The sequence below is a fragment of the Podarcis liolepis genome (assembly GCF_965112155.1).
Source record: "Podarcis liolepis genome assembly, chromosome: 12".
In the NCBI taxonomy this organism is placed as follows: Eukaryota; Metazoa; Chordata; class Lepidosauria; order Squamata; family Lacertidae; genus Podarcis; species Podarcis liolepis.
The window spans coordinates 35,803,186-35,823,894 of record NC_139563.1 but is presented as its reverse complement, the minus strand read 5'-3'; the positions used below and the strand labels follow the sequence as shown (position 1 = coordinate 35,823,894).

The window sequence follows — 20,709 nt, the reverse complement described above, 5'->3', positions numbered from 1 at the left end:
ACTAAAGTAGCAGAGCCCAAACTGCAGTGGGAGAACCTCTTCTGCCTCCCTTCTGTCAAGTTGCGTTGATTCAGTTTATATGCATGCTTCCTTCAGGCAGTAGTCAGCTGCTACATTATCCTCCCCAGGACACAGCGAGTGAGCTGTACTGAAAGAGAAGGTCATAGCTGGGTAACTTTGACTGCACTGGTCTCCTGTTTTTGCCTGGGATATTCCAGATAGGTTTTTCATTACAAATCTGTACTTCGTTGCCGAGTACTCGAGTGTTGCAGATGGTTTCTGGCCATGGAGGTGCCAGTCATGCTTTCTTACACTTTAATGGTTCAGAAGAGAATAAAAATTATGAAGACTCTGCAGCAGAACTGTGAACAAGTAATTACCTCCGTTTCCTAACCCAGTGGTTAGGAGCCAATCAAACCAGATCAAAGATCCCTGAATAATGCTTGTCTGGTGAATATTAAGGAGATTATCTCCATAGCCACCAAAAGATAAATAAATTTGCAAGAGTAAATTGCCAGTGGTAATCTACAATATTCTTTCTTTCTCAAATCAGAAGCCGCATTCCCCCGAATTCCCTTTGCAATGTTTCTCTTGAGGCGTAGTTCAGCTTAACTCCTTGTTAGCACAGTTTTGTGTCAGTAAATTGCACTATAATGAATACCTATTCAGTCTGCTGTAGGGATGAGTAATGTTGTGGCTTGTTAGACAAGCATAAATCTGTGGAATCTCTGTGCTGTGTTACTGACAGCTTTCTTTTCTCCTTATTAGGCATGGGAAGGAGAACTAAAACTGATCAAGAGATAATATCCTCATAAAAGACAGATAAATGTATTTGCAAATTGATGCCAAGAGTGTTCCATGCTTACGACTGCCAGAATTTATAGCATTAACCACACGCTGTTCCTTTTTCAAAAGGGACTGCATTACACGTTGAGTGTATTGGCAAGTAGAAAAATGAGATAATGCGGCCCTGTAATTAGTTCCCCAGCCGAGAACAGCAAAGCTCCTCTGAGTAGCCAGCTCCATTATTCCGTGTGCCATGGTGGGGAGGACTGAGCCAGACAAAAATTTTGGGAGCTGGTAAAAAGCTTTCGGCTTACCTGTGTGGCTGACATGCAAGAGAAACAAAAAAGAATGCACTAGAAGAACTAAGCATGTACTCAGCAAGGGCTCTTAAGTTTGGCTGCATCATTCATGTGCTATGATTTTATCCTAGAGGAATGCATTCCAAAACACTACCTTCTCCATGAAGCCTTTGGGGGAAACCCCTGGAGCAGCAACAACTAACCTGTTGCTCTCCAGATGTTGTTTGTCAGGGACAGGCTGGATGAGGAGGAGTGATGGAGCTCCCAGCCCAAGAGCCCCCCAAGGAGGACTCCAAAGACGACACCCTAGAGCCCGGAGCCTGGTGGTAGGACATCGAGGAGCAGTTGGCAGAAGGGATGAGCTGGGAGTTGATAGAAGCAGGAGACCTGAGTGATCAAGGGGGAGTCAGGAGAAGGAGGGTCCTCTAGGACATGATTAGAAGCTGAGAGTCACTCCGTATATGTCATTTTGAGCAAAGAATTGGTTAGGAGAGGTAGTGCTTGCCTTACCCCTTTTGCCTGCCTGCTGTTTTACCCATCCAGATCACTCCCAAGTTGTCATCCCCCACTCCCCAATGCTCTAGTTGCCTCTCTGCTCATGGGCATAGCCAGGGGAGGCAGGGAGGGGCAGCTCCCCACTCCCAATCAATAAAATTCAATAAAAAAATAGCAAACAGGTTCTGCCCCCTCCCCCACAAAAGGCCTCCCCCCCCAAAAAAAAAAAATATCCTGGCTATGCCCATGTCTCCACTCCTCAGCATTGTCCCTCCCAAAGCTTGCTTTTCATTTAAAAATCAAGGAAACATGCGCTGGAGTGCAATGTGTTTGCCCGTCAATAAATGGCAGCTAATTCATTTGTAAGTTGGTCTGCCATATTGTCTCTGTCTGGATTCCAGAATCCAATTAGTACTGGAAAGTGATGATACCTGAGCTTTTATGCCTTTCAGACTAACAAGGGAGGACAGCAGGCTATAAAATATTTAAGAGCCCTAGCAAAAGGACATAACAGCCATGCACTAAATAAAAGAAAGGGCTGATCACTTTGTTCAAGTGTGGTAAAGGCTGCAAAGTGTTTTCAAATTGACGCTCTTCAAGTCTGAAAGGCAGCATTTGTGTGTTTTGAAGAAGCATGCTTGCTCAAAGAGGAGTGATGTATGAACGCTATCGGCCCAATGGGGAAGCGCACTTCGTTTAGGGTGTTAATCGGAAACGGACAAGCTATGTTTCGAAAATCCAAGTTATTTTTATGAATGTGGAATATATTGGAGGTTAATGGGGGCAGATGGTTGTGCTTGCAACACACAAGCCGTTCTTCCTCAGTCTAAGCTGTATAAAAGCACCTTCTGGCAGTTGTGCTAACTTAGACGCACTGCAAGGATGAGTACAATCTGATAAGCTGGTAAGGAAACCCACTGCAGGATGCTAGCAGCGTGGACTGCTCACATTTCGCCGTTAGGTATCTCAGGCAGAGAAACTGAAGATGAAATTGGCACAGGAGGAGATGGTAAGGCAGGATGGGTCCCAGTGGGCTAGCAGAGGCATGGAACCCAATATGGGGAATCTCTGGTCCTCCAGGTGTTGCTGAATTACAACTCCCATCATCATTGACCATGCAGGCTAATGGAATTTGGATTCCAACAACATCAGGTGGGCCAGAGCCTCCCTGAGTTAAAGCAAGATGAAAGATGAGGTCGCTGTGCAGAGTAGCAGACTAAGGCATCGAGAAGGAATGATTGGGCCCAACAAGAGAGGAGACTATGGACCAAAGGAGCAGAATGGCAGCAACAAAAGAGGCATGCGTTTGTAACTGGAAGTGATGATGGATGCAGCTAATGCTCTTGTTCCTGGGAAGAGAACCCAACACAGCCAAAGAGAACTTTCTGCTTAGGGAAGTAAGGCAGCAAAGTAGCACAGAGACTCAGGGTGGGTGGGGAATTTCTGAGCCTGTGGGGCAAGAAAGGCACACGAAGGTGATCATTGTACCTATGTTGTTCTTGTTTAGTCGTTTAGTCATGTCCGATTCTTCATGACCCCATGGACCAGAGCACGCCAGGCACTCCTGTCTTCCACAGCCTCCTGCAGTTTGGTCAAACTCATGCTGGTAGCTTCGAGAACACTGTCCAACCATCTCGTCCTCTGTCGTCCCCTTCTCCTTTGCCCTCCATCTTTCCCAACATCAGGGTCTTTTCCAGGGAGTCTTCTCTTCTCATGAGGTGGCCAAAGTATTGGAGCCTCAGCTTCAGGATCTGTCCTTCCAGTGAGCACTCAGGGGTGATTTCCTTAAGAATGGATAGGTTTGATCTTCTTGCAGTCCATGGGACTCTCAAGAGTCTCCTCCAGTACCATAATTCAAAAGCATATTGTACCTATAGCTATGGCTGTTTCAAAAGAGAGCTTGCAAATGGTTGCCAAGACTCAGCAGTGGTAGAAACGTGGAATCTTATGGTGCAGAACTATTCCCCGTGAGTCCGGGGGGGGGGGCAGTCATTTCCAGGACTCAAAAGACCTTGCGTCCAGATGAACCCCACACACTGATTGATAAGCTGCTATTATTATGAGCAGCATGGTGATCAAGCCATTATGATTACCTGAAGCCATGTATGAGCTAGTGCCTTGCTAAAAAATTTTCTGGTAGTTTCTTTTCTTTGTAACCATTCTGCATCAATCGACAAGAAAATAAATTGCCTTCAAAAATTATCAGAAGGGAGAGATTTTTGTTTTTTTAATGAAGTTCTCATAAGTGGGCGTGTGGGATTTTGGTTGCGCCTACCTTACTGGTGTGATGTCCTCAGGGCTTTTGTGTGTCCTTTCATTCATTCTGCAAGCCATCTCGACAGTAGCCTCCAGCCTTCTATCACTGTGCCATTGAGAGCGTGCTCACTTATGGCTTATGTGTGTGGTATGGAAGCTGTACTGCCCAGGACAGGATGGGGTTGTGCAGGGTGGTTAAGGCAGCAGAGAGCATTGTTGGCTGCCCACTCTCCACCTTAGAGCAGATTTATGCCACAAGGTGCCATAGGAAGGCATTGGACATAGTAAAAGATCCATCGCATCCTGGTCACTGTCTCTTCGAGCTCTTGCCGTCGGGACGGAGATACAGGACGATGAAGACAAGAACGAGCCGTCTTAAGAACAGCTTCTTCTCCAGAGCAATCTCGGCCCTGAATGGGAAGCCCGGACTTTGAAAGTCATCTAATCTCCCTTGCTGTTTTATACTGTATTGTTTAATTAGTGTTTTTATGGAGCAGTCAAGTAATTTCGTTGTCCCCGAAGGGGGCAATGACAATAAAGATATTCTTATTCTTATTCCCAGGTCCACCCACTTTCCCCTTGGGCCCCACCCACCACAGGATTTTGTTCCGAAGGGAATATGGAAACCTTGGGCTAAGAGAGATTCTGCAACCCTGGTTTACTGGGAAGAAAAGCACATCTAGTACACAGGGGGTTTAAAATAAAAAATAGACTGTTCTGTTTTTCCTCTCTTGCTTGGAATGACCAGGGTAAGAGCAGATGCTAGCAGAACACACCAGTTGTAGCCAAATCGTACTTGAATGTCTATTTTTAGTTTCTTACCTGCTTGGAGAGTTCAGCATGTGTGGTGCATTTTGGGAAAGCTCATCAGTTCTGCATAATAGATCCCATATGGCTGGCAAAAGGGTGGGGTGTCCAGGGTATTTAAGGAATAAAAAAATCAAAAGGGGAGGGGGAAGGAAATGCTGGTCAGCTGGTGCTCAGGGGCTGTTAATAGATTATAAGTAAACCAATACAAAATGTGGTGTTGCTAACCAACCCGTTTAAATGATTTTTTTTATTTAAAGAGAGAGAAATCCATTTTGTTTCCTTTGTCCTTGTGAGGTCTTCTGTCAAAATCTTGAAATGAGCAACCTGATGGAACATAACTGACTTGATTTTTGTGGGTGTCCTGGAGCTGGTCACATTGGGAATCCGTTACTACTCTCCTTTTAGCTACTTAAAATACTCTGTGTAGACAAGACCTGAAAATGAGTGTGTATTCTTTGTTATTTAAGGAAGAATTGCATGAATGATCAAGCAGGTTGTATTTATAGATACAGTTTTGTATATTCTAAAAATACAGTGGATAACTACTGGGTTAGAGATGAGCCATAATTTCTAAAGAGCTGTAGAAAGTGCTAAGCAACAACAAAAAATTATAACTGCTCCATGGCAACTCCACCGCCAGCTTTCCCCTCTAATATTTCTTTCAGAGGATCTGAGAGCAAAGTCACGCATTGCTATGTAATAATAGTACAACAGATTGTAACAGTGAAGCATTGTGACCATGAATGCAAAGGCATACCAAAATAGTTTGTGTCTTGTTGAAATTATTGAAATTTTTAGATATATTTGGAACTTGAGTGTATCGACCAGGGAGGGGGTGGTAGCTGTTCAGATATTTTTGCTGTTTTTTCAACTTGCATGCTGCTTCAATTAGGAACATTTTATTAGGACCCCCTCCACACAAAAAAACCCACCAAGGCAACCATTCAATAAACTTGAAGTATGATGCAAATAACCTGCCACATCACATGACCCGCTTCCGTAAAGAACTTGTGGTCACATGCAGGTGAAAACTGAAAGTGTGTTGAGCAGAAATTTGAAGATTGCTGAAACAATTCTCTGGAGCGAATTCTGTGGCCTTGCTGCTGCTTAATGATTTCAAGAACTGTCTGAAACACCTGCATAGGCATATGTCTGCCTTCTTTATCCTGAGAGATGCTTTATGCTATAAAGTTCTCTGCTGCGTGGTTTCCCCCCCTCCCCCTTTCTTGTTTCCAGAACCATTAGAAGGAGTGTTGAAAATAGAAAGGCAGAGCTCATTAACCTCTAGGAGGCATTTGTGCAGTTTTCCATATGAAACGCCTAAGCAATAATAAATTCAGACAGCAGAGCATGATTGTACCTCTGCCCCAAGACTAAATTCTTGCAGCTGAAGATGCTGCTGAGTTTTGTTGATGCAGGAGGTACTGTATCATGGTAACAGAAAGTGAAATGGGTTTCACCAGGCCTTGACAGTTGAAATAGGTAATTAGAGGATTGGCTCTTCCAAAAGAGCTCTTGGGAACAAACGGAGAGTTCCTTTTTAGAACCTCTAAAAAGAGAGGAATTGGTGCTTTAAAAGTAAACCTTGAATCATAATGGAAGAACCTTATTCTGCTAACCGAGAATAAGCTCAGGATCTGCACATATGGCTATGCCCATGCCCGAGAGTCCACCACTTGGACTCGTGGTGTCAGGATCTTGGGCAAAAATAATCAATTCAAGAGATCTGTAGCTGGCCATACAGATGCATCAGTGCATAACTGTGGGTGTCTGTAGTTTTTGAGCTGTTGAGTACAGTGGTACCTTGGTTGTCGAACAAATCGGCTCCCGAACACTGCAAACCCGGAAGTAAGTGTTCCGGATTAAGTTTGACAACCAAGGTACCACCGTATTGCAATCACATTAGGCAACTTTATAGCAGAGTTTTAAAATATCCCAGTGGTGCTTCTTAAATGTTGGTTGCTGCATACAAGCTATTGGCAGCCATTCACAAAGGCACTTGAGATGTTGTTGGTTTTTTTAAATAGAAGAACGAGTGTGATATGTAGTGTTTAGATCCCAGCACTTACAATGAGATGCCTTCTCCTTTCCATATCCCACTGAATAGGAAGAAGACAAATGGGGCCTTCAACAAAATCTTGTAGTTGCATTCTTTCCCCTTTCCCAATGGCTGGACTCCTATAAGGTGTGGTAAGGCTAAAGCAGGCCAATTCATTCATCTCTATCTACCAGTTGGTTTTCTTTTCCAATTGCCAACATTCCATGGTCCCTGGAATGCATGAGCAATACTCAATCTTCACTGGACTGTTTCTGAAGGTGTTCAGATGTTTTTGTACTTCCTCATACCTCGGGGTTCAGCGGAACATGCTGCTTTCTCTTCCTTGTTTCTCAGTAATCCACATTTCGACGCCAGTGCTGTTGGCACTCAACCACCTGAGTTCACTGTTGGAGGGAATGATGACAGAACTGGCGCCGGATTCACTGAAGCAGACCTTGCCATATGTTGTCACTCAGGCAGCTTGGGTGAATAAACATAGCCATGGTTCTTAATTCAGCACCAAGTAGCCAGGCATGTAATGCAACACTTGCTTGCTGCAGACAAAAAAACCCAAGGTGAACTGGGGTTGTCTGGGGAGCAAGTTAGTAGAACATACTGCATGAGGCATAAGACCATAAAACTGATTTTAGCAAGAGCATATTCTGTGGCCGTTGTGCAGACACAAAGAACAGGAAAAACTCCAGCGGCGGTATCCGGGCATTTTTTAAAAAGCAAACTCTATAATCTATAAGCTAGACATTGATGCACGGTATTAAAATGATTGGATTTCATATCCTGAAAAGAGTTGTTGGCAAGACATAAGAAATGCTTTGCTTAGATTGCTTATATATTGTCAGCTTATATATTGTCAGCACTACTTAGAGTCCAAGAGGACAAGATGAAAGTTAAATATTGATCAGTATTCTGAACCCTCCCCCACGTATTACATGTTACATATTACATTACGGATTTTGACCACTGTTGAATAATACAATATTTTGTGTAATTGTACGGTAAGACTTTCTTACCCTCAAGTTTGTGAAAGGTGCTGCCTTTTAGTCTAGCTTTTGTGAAGTGGGAAGAATCTGTTGCCATGGTTACTCTAGCTCACGTTTTCTACATTGTCACTGGGTCTACCAGCGAGGTTCTCGATGCAGACTGCTACCTTGGTGCTGTTATTAAATATTGTTTTTGCCAGACTTGACAACAGATGCCTACTTAAATACCTGACCTCATCATGCACTGGGATTGCTATTGTGCGGCAGTTAAAGGTGTTGTGTTCTTCGGGGCGGCAATTTCCATAAATGGGTTTTCCACCAATCATATTGACATTGTTAATACCTTTGCCTCCTTCTCTACGGAGGTCAGTTATTGCTCTCTAATCATTCCCTATGGGTATTTTCTGTTGTTCATCTATGCACAGCTGACAGGTTTTTAAATGCCCACACCTTTAAGTGCTGCTTCAATAATTGGGCAAAAAACACAACATTTTTAAACAACAACTTGGATGTGTTTAAAAGGTGAAAATGACTCACCTGATCACCTATAAAGATAAGGTGGTCCTAGAAGTATTGTCTTCTGGTAGAGGTATGGTTTGTATGGTCTGTGAGCTCTGTGTATCTGTATGGATACATCAGGACAGGCATCCCCAAACTCGGCCCTCCAGATGTTTTGGGACTACAACTCCCATCATCCCTAGCTAACAGGACCAGTGGTCAGGGATGATGGGAGTTGTAGTCCCAAGACATCTGGAGGGTCGAGTTTGGGGATGCCTGCATCAGAAGGTCAAAATCTCTCACCTGAACATCTCTGCACATGGAATCCATGCAGATCCAAGAGCTGGGAAGCGTTCCCACAAATCATTCCACCTCTGCCCCATGCCTAAAACATAGTTGAGGGCTGGCATAGCGTACTGGCTTAAGCATGTGGGTTCGAAGACCCTGGTTCAGATCTTAGCTTTGGACAAAAATTAACACAATGGGGCTTGCTGCAATTAACAAGGGCTTACCTACGCTTAACTTTTCCTCGGCACTATTGAGACCTGGTCTGTCCTTTAAAGCTTTATGTCTGAGTGCCCTTTCTTTTGCTCCAGAGCTTTCCCCACAAAAAAATGTTCTTTAAAGTGGGGAAAGTTTGGGGGGGGTGGCCAGGAATGCTCAGCCATGGAGTTTTAAATTGTGGACCATGCCTGGAAAGAGTGGAGGAAAGTATGAATAAGCCTCAATATGAAGTATTATGACATACACTCTGGCACTATGTAAATTATTATTCTATTGTTAATTATTTAATCCCTCCCCCCTTTCAGAGCAAGCTCTCTCAATGATCCTCGTGAATAAAAGATGAAATGATATTTCATGATAAAGACATGTACAAGAATTAAAACTTCAGCAGGTAATAAACCTTAAAGTGAAAAAGAAAGAAAATCCTGCCAGTCTTTATTTTCCGACCACTTCTATAAACTGTCCGAGAAGTGAGGTTAGCAGGTTGTTTCACAGTAATCAAAGGCCGTATGTATCCCTAATATTACCTGGTTCCTATTCAGTTTCTTTTTGAATGCCTCCGAAAAAAGCAGAACATTACGCTAAATCATCCTTCGTGTCCATCTGCCTTGCCAATCTTTTGAGACCTATTTCAACACTACTCATCAAGTCTTGATTGTTACCCTTTATAGCTTATTGGTTTGCTAATTTTATAGCAATGGTGTCACATTGCATTGCGGAAAATTTGAACTCTTTATTGTTGTTAGAATTGCTCTTGTCTAAAATTGATGGTGCGCTTGTTGTCTCCTTTTCCTCCCCTCACCCTCCTGCTCTGTCTTTTAGGAATTTCCTTTGAGCACCACGAGCACCGCTGGAATGCATTTGGAGATGCGATGACTCTTGCCTTTCTCTCCCATGTCTTCTCGTTTTGTCGTTGAATTGGTACAGAAGAAACTCTTTCGGAGACCATGACTGAAGAAAAGAATCTTGGTGTGTCTCAGAAAGTCTTGTCGCCTTCAAGAAGTACCAGTAGCTGCTCCTCTAAGCAGGGGAGTAGACAGGTAAATATAAAGTGTTTTTATCATCCCCAGTGTGGTGTAGTGGTTAAGAGCAGTAGACTCGTAATCTGGTGAACCGGGTTCACGTCTCCGCTCCTCCACATGCAGCTGCTGGGTGACCTTAGACTAGTCATACTTCTTTGAAGTCTCTCAGCCTCACTCACCTCACAGAATGTTTGTTGTGGGAGAGGAAGGGAAAGGGGATTGTTAGCCACTTTGAGACTCCTTAAGGGGAGTGAAAGGCAGGATATCAAGTCCCAACTCTTCTTTGTTTAACACCACATTGATTGAAAAATATAGATCAAGATCTGTGTAGAAATATAGATCAAGGTTGGAAGCCTGTGGCCCTCCAGCTGTTGTTGGTATGACCAATGGTCAGGGATGATGGGAGTTGTAGTCCAACAACCTCTGGAGGTACCACTGTTTCCCCACTCCTGTTGCAGATGATTCACTTCCTGATTGCTTGCCCTTTTTCACTGTTTCTGGTACTTAGGATTAATTCACATGACCAAGCTGGTGTTCTGAATATGTGGGTTGAGTAGATCTGTAGTGAGTTGGTTCTGCCTTGGTTTCAAGCAACAGGCCAAGTTCACAACCTGGCTTTCAGTAATGTTTTAATTGGCACTGCTGGTTCCCGCCCCCCGTGGATTTCAATAGTAATATTTCATTTTCAATTGTGCCAGAAAGTTCATTTGTAGTAAAGAGAACATGATGCCACATTCTTAGGCTGTGTGTGGTTGAGCGGAGACGTATAAAAAAATTGGCCATGTATGCATGGTATAGATAATTGCAGACCAGATAAGGAAAGTTGATTATGCAAGGACATAAGAGCGTGCTGGATCAGGCCAGTGGCACATCTAGTCCAGCATCCTGTTTTCTCTGAGACCAACCCGTTTCCTGTGGGAAACCTGCAAGCAGGGCCTGAGTTAGTGCAAAAAGCAATCTTCTCTCCTGCAGGTTCCAGATAATATGGTTTCATGTTATCATGGCCCTTGCAAATTCCTTTAGAAAACCAAGAGCATGTTGATACTGGCTTTTGTTGTAAAGATCCACTAAAATCCATGGCACTTTTACCACACATCCACACTTGAGTGGACGTTCAGAACTTGGTCACACACTTGCAATCCTAAGGACTGGAACCTTTTTTAACAATCAAAAGAGGCAGAAGAGGAGAGGTATGATGGATTAACCAAAGATCTGTATCATCCGGCGTTTTGTTTCTAAATGCTAGCCATCCAAATGCTTCTGGGAAGCTTATAAGTTCACTCTTGTTTGCCCCCAGCATCTGTTACTTAAAAGAGAGACAGAGAGGGAGATTCTGGGCACAAAGATCTCATATTAAAGTGAAAGCTGAGATTCTCAAATACATTTCTGAATGTTTATAAAGTAAAAATACACACGCATATAATTTTGAATCAAAATCAGTGCAAGAACCCACCCACCCCAATGCAAGTCCTTATTTATGAATATTTAGAGATTTAGCAAGAGTTGCACTTTTTCTCTTCTGTTCCATTTGGTGTAGTTGCCCCCCCCCCCATTTCAAGCACATACAAATACTGGTTTTAGCCGGACTTTCTGCTTTCTTATTAACCTGCCAAGTTGTCTGGGAACATTTCCCACTTTTTCACACTGTCTGTGCCGTTGATCAGATTAAGTAAATCAGATTATGTGGAAGAAGACTGTATAAACAGCTTCAAGGGATAACAGGAAGTGGGCAGACATTTTGTTTATGTTTCAAGGCATCCCTTTCCAGTGGTTGAGCGCAAGCATATATCTTTGCTGTTTGGGTTGCCAGGGCAACCAGGATGTGGGATCTATCCTTGGCTGAAGCCCAATCTGTCTGCGGTTGGATTTGGTCACTTTATTAACCACCTTCCTATGTTGTCTGGATGAAGGGGGCACCACGTGATTATTGGGGAGTTGGGGTGCACTCCTGGTCCCCATGCTGCCTGTCTCTGCTGGAGACATCCATATTTTAGTGTGGTTGTCTGTAATGAAGAAGCCCATGCACAAGTAGCCATTGAGGCTGGCCAATTGAGATAAATGGGGCACTGCCTTACCAACCTCAACCAGCCTACACCTGCTTGCCTTCTTACTTACAGTATTTTTTTGCTCTATAAGACTCACTTTTTCCCTCCTAAAAAGTAAGGGAAAATGTGTGTGCATCTTATGGAGCGAATGCAGGCTGCGCAGCTATCCCAGAAGCCAGAACAGCAAGAGGGATTGCTGCTTACACTGCGCAGTGATCCCACTTGCTGTTCTGGCTTCTGAGATTCAGAATATTTTTTTTCTTGTTTTCCTCCTCCAAAAACTAGGTGCGTCTTATGGTCTGGTGCGTCTTATAGAGCGAAAAATACGGTGCATCCTGTCACAGGATGTCTCTTCCTGTTGTTGGCTTTGGCTCCCCCTACTGTTGGTCTTCCTGCCGTCTGCCCTATCAGTCCCAATTGAGGACCAACCACCACTGCGATCATCTGCTTCTGCATAGGTGTTATGTACTGAGTTGAATAGGATCCAAAATGCAGCAGTCTGATTGGTCCTAGAACAATAGGATTCAGAATGCAGCAGTCTGATTGGTTCTAGAACAATGCAGCAGTATGATTGGTCCGCAGGAGCCACCCAATCCAGCTCCAGATGGAAGTGAATCCACAACCTGATTGGCCTGCAGGAGAATCTCGGAATTAGCCAGTCACATCCAGCCCATTGTGTAAATAATGTATATAAAGCAGATATTTTGGGGGGACTTTCATTCCTCCTCACCACTATGAGCTGAATAAAGAGCATGAAATCCACTCTCAACTCCGAGTATATTTCAGTAGGCTTCCAACACAATCAGGAAAAGAATAGCTGAGAGCCGCTATCTTTGAACTCCAGGACAAAGCATACCTTTTTGGTAACTTTTCCAAACTGGCTTCCCAACTTGTTTAGTTTTATTGGACAAAGTGCAGAACATGTGTAGCAAATCTTCAGCCAGCGGTGGATACCCCCAAACACGTCTGGAGTGTTCATGAATTAAGTTTCAAGCACGGAAGTGTGGTGTTAAATAAAGTTATAGGAGACTATTGATTGGCACTTTAGTTTTGGCATAGCACGGTCTCTCAACATAACTTGGGTGCTGAGCATTGTTCGCAGTACATGGCGGAGGTAACCAGAACAAACCAGGCATGCCTACTCTTTTTCTGTCCCAGAACGAAGAACCTCTGAAACGTCCCCATGCCACATCCCTACTAAGATTTGTTGGTTGCAGAGAGATTTCTCACATCTCTTTCCAGTTCAGTCCTTTTAAATGTGTTGTTTGGTGGGGGTTGTTATATTGTCTTTGTTCTTATTTTTAGCATGTATCTTTTTTAAAAAAATATTGTAATTTTATGCTGTGAGCCGCCCTGAGATCTACAGGTATAGGGAGGCACAAAAAATTAATTAATTAATTAATTAATGTTAATTAACAAAAGTAAGCATATTCCTTGGTCACAAGGGGAAAATAGGAAGACGGGTGTATGATGCATGCTTTTACAAGACAACAAAAGAGAAGCTACAAACTCCTAATGCGTTACAATACGATAATACGATACGATAGTCTTTATTGTCATTGTCCCATACAGAACAACTTAATTGAAAAACTCTACATCAGACATTCAAAAGCCTGCTATCCCAGCTATCCCAGCCTGGTTAACCCCCTAAAAACTCTGATACCCCATAATTAAATACAGTATACTCCTATAGAGACTACCTTACACTGCATTTAAAACCAAAATCGCATTTGAATAGAAACTGTTTCTCAGGCGGCTAGTCCTAGACTTTATAACCCTGTACCTTCTTCCAGAAGGCAGAAGCTGGAAGAGATCATTTCCGGGGTGCGCACTATCCATGCGATGAGGTTCATGGAGATTTTACTTCCCTTGAGAGTGCAAAATAATAGGGAATGGGCACAAAACATTAATGTGTGGATACCAAGTTCTGCAAAGAATTTTTACTTGCTTTTAAAAAAAATGTGTGCATGTCTTCTTGTTGTTAAAAGAATTGCAATCTGGCAGAATGGCTGTTTTTCATTTCCTCTAGCTCATTGGTTTTCACCCAGTGTGCAGTGGGCAACACTGGCCTCTGTCTCTCTTTCTTTCCCTCTCTCTGATGCCCTCTTGCATCTCTGCCCCCCAAAGGCTTGCACAGCTGTTTGTTGCAGTGGCCCTGGCTACAAGCTTCCCAAGGCAACGGGTACTTCTGGGGCTGGTTTCCTAGGCCCCTGTGGGGCAGAGTAAGAAGGCACTTCTCTTTGGGGCCGGGGGGGGGGCAGTTCAGAGACCAGGGGCAGCAGCTGCGGCTGCCCAGAGGACTCTGAAGGAGAGGGGAGAGGAGAGGAGAGAATGCTCCACAAGGGAGGGTGTTCAAAAAAGGTTGAGAGGCTGCCAGCTCTGCAGGCAAGAGGTGACATAACTGGGCTCCTGAGCCCCACAGGGGTGCCGCAGAAAGAATGTACAGTGGTACCTCGGGTTACATATGCTTAAGGTTACATACGCTTCAAGTTACAGACTCCGCTAACCCAGATATAGTGCTTCAGGTTAAGAACTTTGCTTTATACTGTTAATTTCTGGTTTAAAATATTTATGTATGTTCCACACTATAAATGGTCACAATAAACAAACAACGTGCACATTCCAAAATACATGTTCTTGATGACTGGGAAAGGAGCCTCTGCTTAAACCTATTTTAAAGAGAAAGTGTCCATTTCATACATAAGCACTCTTTATATCTGATGGGGTGTGTATGCTTGGGTGCCACTACCAAGTACATTGGTACTTCAGGTGACATACGCTTCAGGTGACAGACTCCGCTAACCCAGAAATAGTGCTTCAGGTTAAGAACTTTGCTTCAGGATGAGAACAGAAATTGTGCTCCGGCGGTGTGGCGGCAGCAGGAGGCCCCATTAGCTAAAGTGTTGCTTCAGATTAAGAACAGTTTCAGGTTAAGAACGGACCTCCAGAACGAATTAAGTACTTAACCCAAGGTACCACTGTAGTTGGTCAAGTTGAAAACCTCTGCTCTAACTAACCAAACCTTAGCTCTTGGTCCTCCCGTGGCGTTCCTGCTCTTTTAGCTCAAGGTCATGTTTCTATTGCAATATTTATGAGCAAGCAAGGGATTACAGGTACAGCTGAAGACTTCTTTTAGTTTAGTTTACCACCACCTCCACCGCCGCTTTAGCTCCCATTTTTAGAGGGAAGCCATTGTTTTCAAGCCATCATTTGATGACGCTATTCTTTTGCTAGTGCATAACTGATGACTTTGGACTGTGGCCACAACCGTGTGAGTTGCTAGAAGAATCTTTCATGGGTATGAAATAATAAGTTTCTTTGATGGTGATTATTGATACCGTTTTGTAGGCATAAGATAGGGTTTGGGCATAGGGAAGAAAAATCTCTTAAAATCACTTCTTTGATCGGAGGCTTCTTTGTTTCGGCCCACATTTGAGATGCCCCACTTTGCTTTGAACCCAAGGCAAAGCTTTGCTCTGGTATCCCCAAACTTCAGATGTCTCCCCACTACTATGAGAGTAGCCAGTGTGAGATCAAGTAGGAGCTGCCCCGAAGTCACAAAACAGGAAAATACAGGCTTGTTGTTGTTTAGTCGTCTTAGTCGTGTTCGACTCTCCGTGACCCCATGAACCAGAGCATGCCTTGGAGAAACTCGCTTTCTTCTCAAAGCTTCTCCTTTTTTATATCCATGGAGTTTTCTTGGAAAAATACTGGAGTGGTTTGCCAGTTCCTTCTCCAGGTGGATCATATTTAGTCTAAACTCTTGGCTATGATCTGTCCGTCTTGGGTGGCCCTGCACGGCATAGCTCATAGCTTTTGGGAATTATTCAAGCCCCTTCGCCACAACAAGGCAGTTATCCATGATATAGGCTACATCGCTGTAAATGGCTGGAGCTGGGGAAAGCTAACTCCCCAGCAAGGATCCTTGGGCAGTGGGGTTCATGTTGTGTGTTGGGCTTCCCTACAATCATTTGTTTAGGTGCAACTGTTTCCCCCCTCTTCATCACATGCCCCCATGTATGTCTTCCTATATTGGGGCTGAGGGCCAGTGTGGTGCAGTGGTTAAGAGCGGCAGATTCATAATCTGGGGAACCGGGTTCGCGTCTCCGCTCCTCCACATGCAGGGCTGGGTGACCTTGGGCCAGTCACACTTCTTTGAAGTCTCCCAGCCCCACTCACCTCACAGAGTGTTTGTTGTGGGGGAGGAAGGGAAAGGAGAATGTTAGCCGCTTTGAGACTCCTTCGGGTAGTGATAAAGCGGGATATCAAATCCAAACTCTTCTTCTTCTTCTTTGATAGCTGCCCAATATCCTAAGTTCTGAAATTGATTCAAAGCTTTGGGCACGGCCCACTTTGCTGCTGATTGCTTCAGAGACAACCTACTTCACTTCAGCAGAAGTCCAAATGCCTCCAACATGACCCTCTTCAGTACAATATTTGGCCTAATCCAAAACAGATGTACCCCCCCCCCTCCTATAGAAGGTGGATTACAGAGTTTGTTTCTTGTCACTCAGGAACAAGCAAGTAACCAATCATTTTATTTGTATGTCGACTTTCCAAAGTTAAAACCACGCTCAAGGCGGCTTACAACGTATTACAAAATACGTAATTAGACGTAAACAATAAATACAAACATCAAAAAGTGCACAACCAAATTGAATCATTTCCACATAAGTCATAAGATCTAAAATAAAGAGACAAAAAATTAATATCAATAATGGCAACAATAGCCCAATGGTCTGTTAAGGAGCCTCAGCTTTTGTACAGTGGTGCCTCGCAAGACGAAATTAATTCGTTCCGCAATTCTCTTCATCTTGCGGTTTTTTCGTCTTGCGATGCACGGTTTCCCATAGGAATGCATTGAAAATCAATTAATGCGTTCCTAGGGAAACCGCCTTCAGACCAGGTCCGGGGACAGTCTGTCCCCGGACCTCTTCTGAAGGCTGGGGGGGGGGGGGGACAAGGGCTTTTCTTCCCACCCCCAGCATTTTAAAAAACCCTGGGACAGCGGAGGACTTCTCCGCTGTCCGGGGCGATCTTAAAATGCTGGCGGGCGGCATTTTAAAATCGCCCCGGACAGCGGAGGACTTCTCCGCTGTCCGGGGCGATTTAAAAGCCCCTGGGAAGGCAGGCAGGGGGGACAAAGACTTTCGCCCCCTGCCCGCCTTCAGAAGGTGTTCCCGCCCCCCGCCCCGCTTCGGAACAGCTTTCTGAAGTGGGGCGGCTGGGGCAGGTGTCCCCGTCCCCCCTCCCCCCTTCAGAACAGCTTTCCGAAGTGGGGCGGCTGGGGCAGGTGTCCCCGCCCCCCCGCCCCACTTCGGAACAGCTTTCCGAAGTGGGGCGGCTGGGGCAGGTGTCCCCGCCCCCCCGCCTCACTTCGGAACAGCTTTCCGAAGTGGGGCGGCTGGGGCAGGTGTCCCCGCCCCCCCCGCCCCACTTCGGAACAGCTTTCCGAAGTGGGGCGGCTGGGGCAGGTGTCCCCGCCCCCCCTTCGGAACATCGTTTTAAAATGCTGGGGGTCGGGAGCGAAGCGTTCGCTGCCGACCCCCAGCATTTTAAAATCTCCCCGTGTCCCGGGGAGGTTTTAAAATGCTGGGGGTCGGGAGCGAAGCGCTTCGCTCCCGCCCGCCAGCATTTTAAGATCGCCCGGGGCAGGCGGGGGGGGGGAGCAAAGACTTTTGCCCCCCGCCGGCCTTCAGAAGAGGTCCTCTTCTGAAGGCCGGCTGTGGGCGAAAGTCTTTGCTCCCGACCGCTAGCATTTCCCTATGGGCTTTCGTCTTGCGATGCAAGCCCATAGGGAAATTCGTCTTGCGAAGCGCCTCCAAAACAGAAAACCCTTTCGTCTTGCGGGTTTTCCGTCTTGCGAGGCATTCGTCTTGCGGGGTACCACTGTAGTTGGAGTGAGTCCCTCCCTGGTCAGGTGGGAAAAGGCCTGCAAGGCAGGGAGCAGGTCTTCCAGGACTCACAGCCAAGATGGTCTCTGGCCTCTTCAGCAGCCTCATCTTTTGTAACTGGAGTATCTCTCGATCTGCTTTAGATTTTCTATAGAACTTGAACACTGTCTGGACTGTAAATATGAAACCCAAGGGATTTGCATCTGGTTACGCTGGGATTTATTTCAGCTGAACTTGCAGACATCTTTAGCTTTATTGTGTTATATGTTTTGTCTGGGGAGAATTCTTACCTTGCAACATGCAACAATTGTGGCTGTCTGCTGATGTTTTTATATTCCAGAAATGTGCTAGATGTGAATTGGAGGAATTACTGTTGTCAGGATACTGGAAGGGAGCAAGACCCTGTTCAAATTATTACTCTTTGGGTCTCCATTTATTACCTCCCCCCCCCTTCCACCTTGGCTACTCATAAAACCAACTTTGGCTTCTGCCCCCATCATGGTGACTAAACTCTTTGTATCACTTGGAAGGCTCTGAGGGTGGATTCCATTTTTTTTAGTATAGTTCACTGTAACAGTAGCTACTAATGCAAGGCAATATTTGCTACCGCCCCTGTATTCTGAATTTAAGAGTCAGTGACTTTGCTAAGCTGCAGAATGAAAAGTATCAAATCAGTCCTGTGCTCTTTTCTTCAAAACTAAATCCCAGTGAGTTCTATGGGGTTACTTCCAAGTAAGTGTTCTTACAGGCATAGATGCTTAAGAATGTATACTAATGACAAAAAAGAACAATATTGAGAATATTTGGGTCATGTGTGGTACCAGAGAGAAAGCGTAGCAATGGCTCTGGTGGGAGTAAAAAAAGAAAATTTAAATTTAAAATCATTTGTTCCAATTTTATGAACTGTAACAAATGTTGGTGCTGCTGATGTAAAACCCTGTCTTCCCCCGCAAAGATGCTTTCTATTTTTGGCACTTGCAAATATTCACTACAACAGACTGCGTTTTATTTTAGACAGAAGTCTGGCGCTGTCATCTGGTACGTTCGAGGAGCTATAAGAACAAATTTCAGCCTGATAGTCTGGTTCATCGCTTCATTCTTTCAATATGGCTTCTACACAATATGCATACTGTGCATTGGAAAATGGGTGGCTTCTAGCTTTTTGCATTTAATAGCATTTTAGCATCCAGGGCTTTTAGAAATGGGCTATAATTGTCTTACTAGATCACTCCAGCAATCCATCTTGTCTAGCATTCTGTCTCTTTGGCTAAATGCCTACATAAGCTAACACATAGGACATGATGGAGATATGGGGAATGGGCTGGCTCCCAGTATCCTTCAGGACATGAACGTTCCACCTTAATTATAATGACTAATGAGCATTGATAGATGTGTTATCCATTAATTTGTACAATCCTTTTAAAAGCCATTGAGTTTCTGGCCATTGCCTTTTTGGGCCATCAGCTCGTCTCATGGCAGGAAATTATTTCAACAGTTCGTAGTGTTTCCTTATAACAACAATACAATTTGGTCATTCTGGTCCAGCATTGGACTGACTGGGTGTTGCAGTTATAGAATTATCCACATGGTATCTGCTCTGTCTCCTAATACATCAAATATGTATGGTGAAGGGAGCAGAAGGCCGGTGATGATCCTGGTGTTTCAAAGAAGAGGCTATGGTATTTGAAAGAAGAAAGGCTGGAGCAATGTTTACTTTCCTCCGGGCTTCAGCCCGACCTTTCCAGAGGTTGTATAATGTTGGGCTGTGATTAGATATGTTTCTGGAATGTGAACTGGCCACAAATTGCATATTGCAAGATGAGAATTTTCCCGGCAGAAATCTGACATGAACTGAAATCCTCATCGTGAAGTGCTAGTATCTATTTCATGAACCTTACTTGTTGTCCTAGAATCCCACATGCTGCTAAATGAATATTTTTAATGACAGGGTTTTGATTTTCTGATCAGTTCATCTGGGATGTGTGGCACCATTTCCACTATCTTGCATCCAGGAGCCAGGAATATTCCTACAGCCTTGCTGCCTAGTAGCAGCAATTAGATCCACTGCATTCAGTGTGAGATTAAATCGATTGTATGGGGCACTCAGCTAGTAGATGAACTCAAAATCTGAAGAGGCAATTTATAATGCATCATATTGGCTAATTTTAATGGAGAAATCCATCTAAACAGCGAAGCACTTCTATTCCCACAACAAACAATTTGGTGCAATTGTGCTCTTTTTAATGTATTCAGTTGTTGTACAGGTAATCACAGGTTTCGTACACTGGTCCTAGTCTAAATATTATATATATTTATGTGGGGAAATGTTAGGAGACCTCTATTCCCTTCAGTGAGCTGGTTGCCAGAGTCCTCCCAGAAAAGGGATTGATTTTTAAGCTCCTCTGGGAATTGTAGCTCTTTGAGAGGAATAGAGGTCTCCCTGCAACTTACATCATCCTTAACAAATTTCTGTTCCCATGATGTTTTGTGGTGGGGGAGAATTGTTTAACATGATATGACACTGATTTAAATGCTTAGTGAGAAAGGGAATCACTGTATATGTGTGTGCAAAATCTTGCACTCCAGGGTAGAACTACCCTGTTAAGGTCAAGCATTATTTAGTCAGTCTTTAACTGCGGAATTTTAGGTTTCAAGAGAATACTTTCATGCAGAACAACTCTATCTTTAACCGAAACGGAGCCTAGTTTTGTGACTTTCTTTCTTTCTTTCCTGTTTTTGTTAAAGGACAGATCTACTTTTATAATAGTCCTCTTCTGCTCTATATAACGCATGTTTTCAGATACCTAGATATCTTTTGTCTCTGTGATGACTGAGACTTCAGGTTCCAAGTGACAGACGCCATACCTTTTGTCTGCTGAGAATTGGTAATCTGCCCCCTCAGTCCCATTTTAATTAGGTATTGTCAGTTTTAATGAAAAGGCTCATTGGCAGGAAATCTGATGAAATATGAACCTTCAAGCATCCGCAAAGACTCTTGAGTTGTAGTCTTTTTTCCCTTTTCCCCTCCTTCCACAGCAAAATAGTTGATGGGGAAGGCAAAACA

General features: G+C 44.2%; 1 protein-coding gene across 9 annotated transcripts in view; it reads left to right on the top strand.

Moving 5' to 3' along the window:
- Window positions 1-20,709, top strand: part of OSBPL3 (oxysterol binding protein like 3) — a 99,193-nt gene that overhangs the window by 26,528 nt on the left and 51,956 nt on the right. For all 9 annotated transcript variants that reach the window (XM_083467941.1, XM_083467938.1, XM_083467940.1 and 6 more), the window contains one exon: window positions 9,507-9,724. In XM_083467941.1, the coding sequence (XP_083324067.1) occupies window positions 9,632-9,724 (93 nt within the window). In that variant the 5' untranslated portion in view covers window positions 9,507-9,631. The remainder of the gene's footprint in view (window positions 1-9,506; window positions 9,725-20,709) is intronic.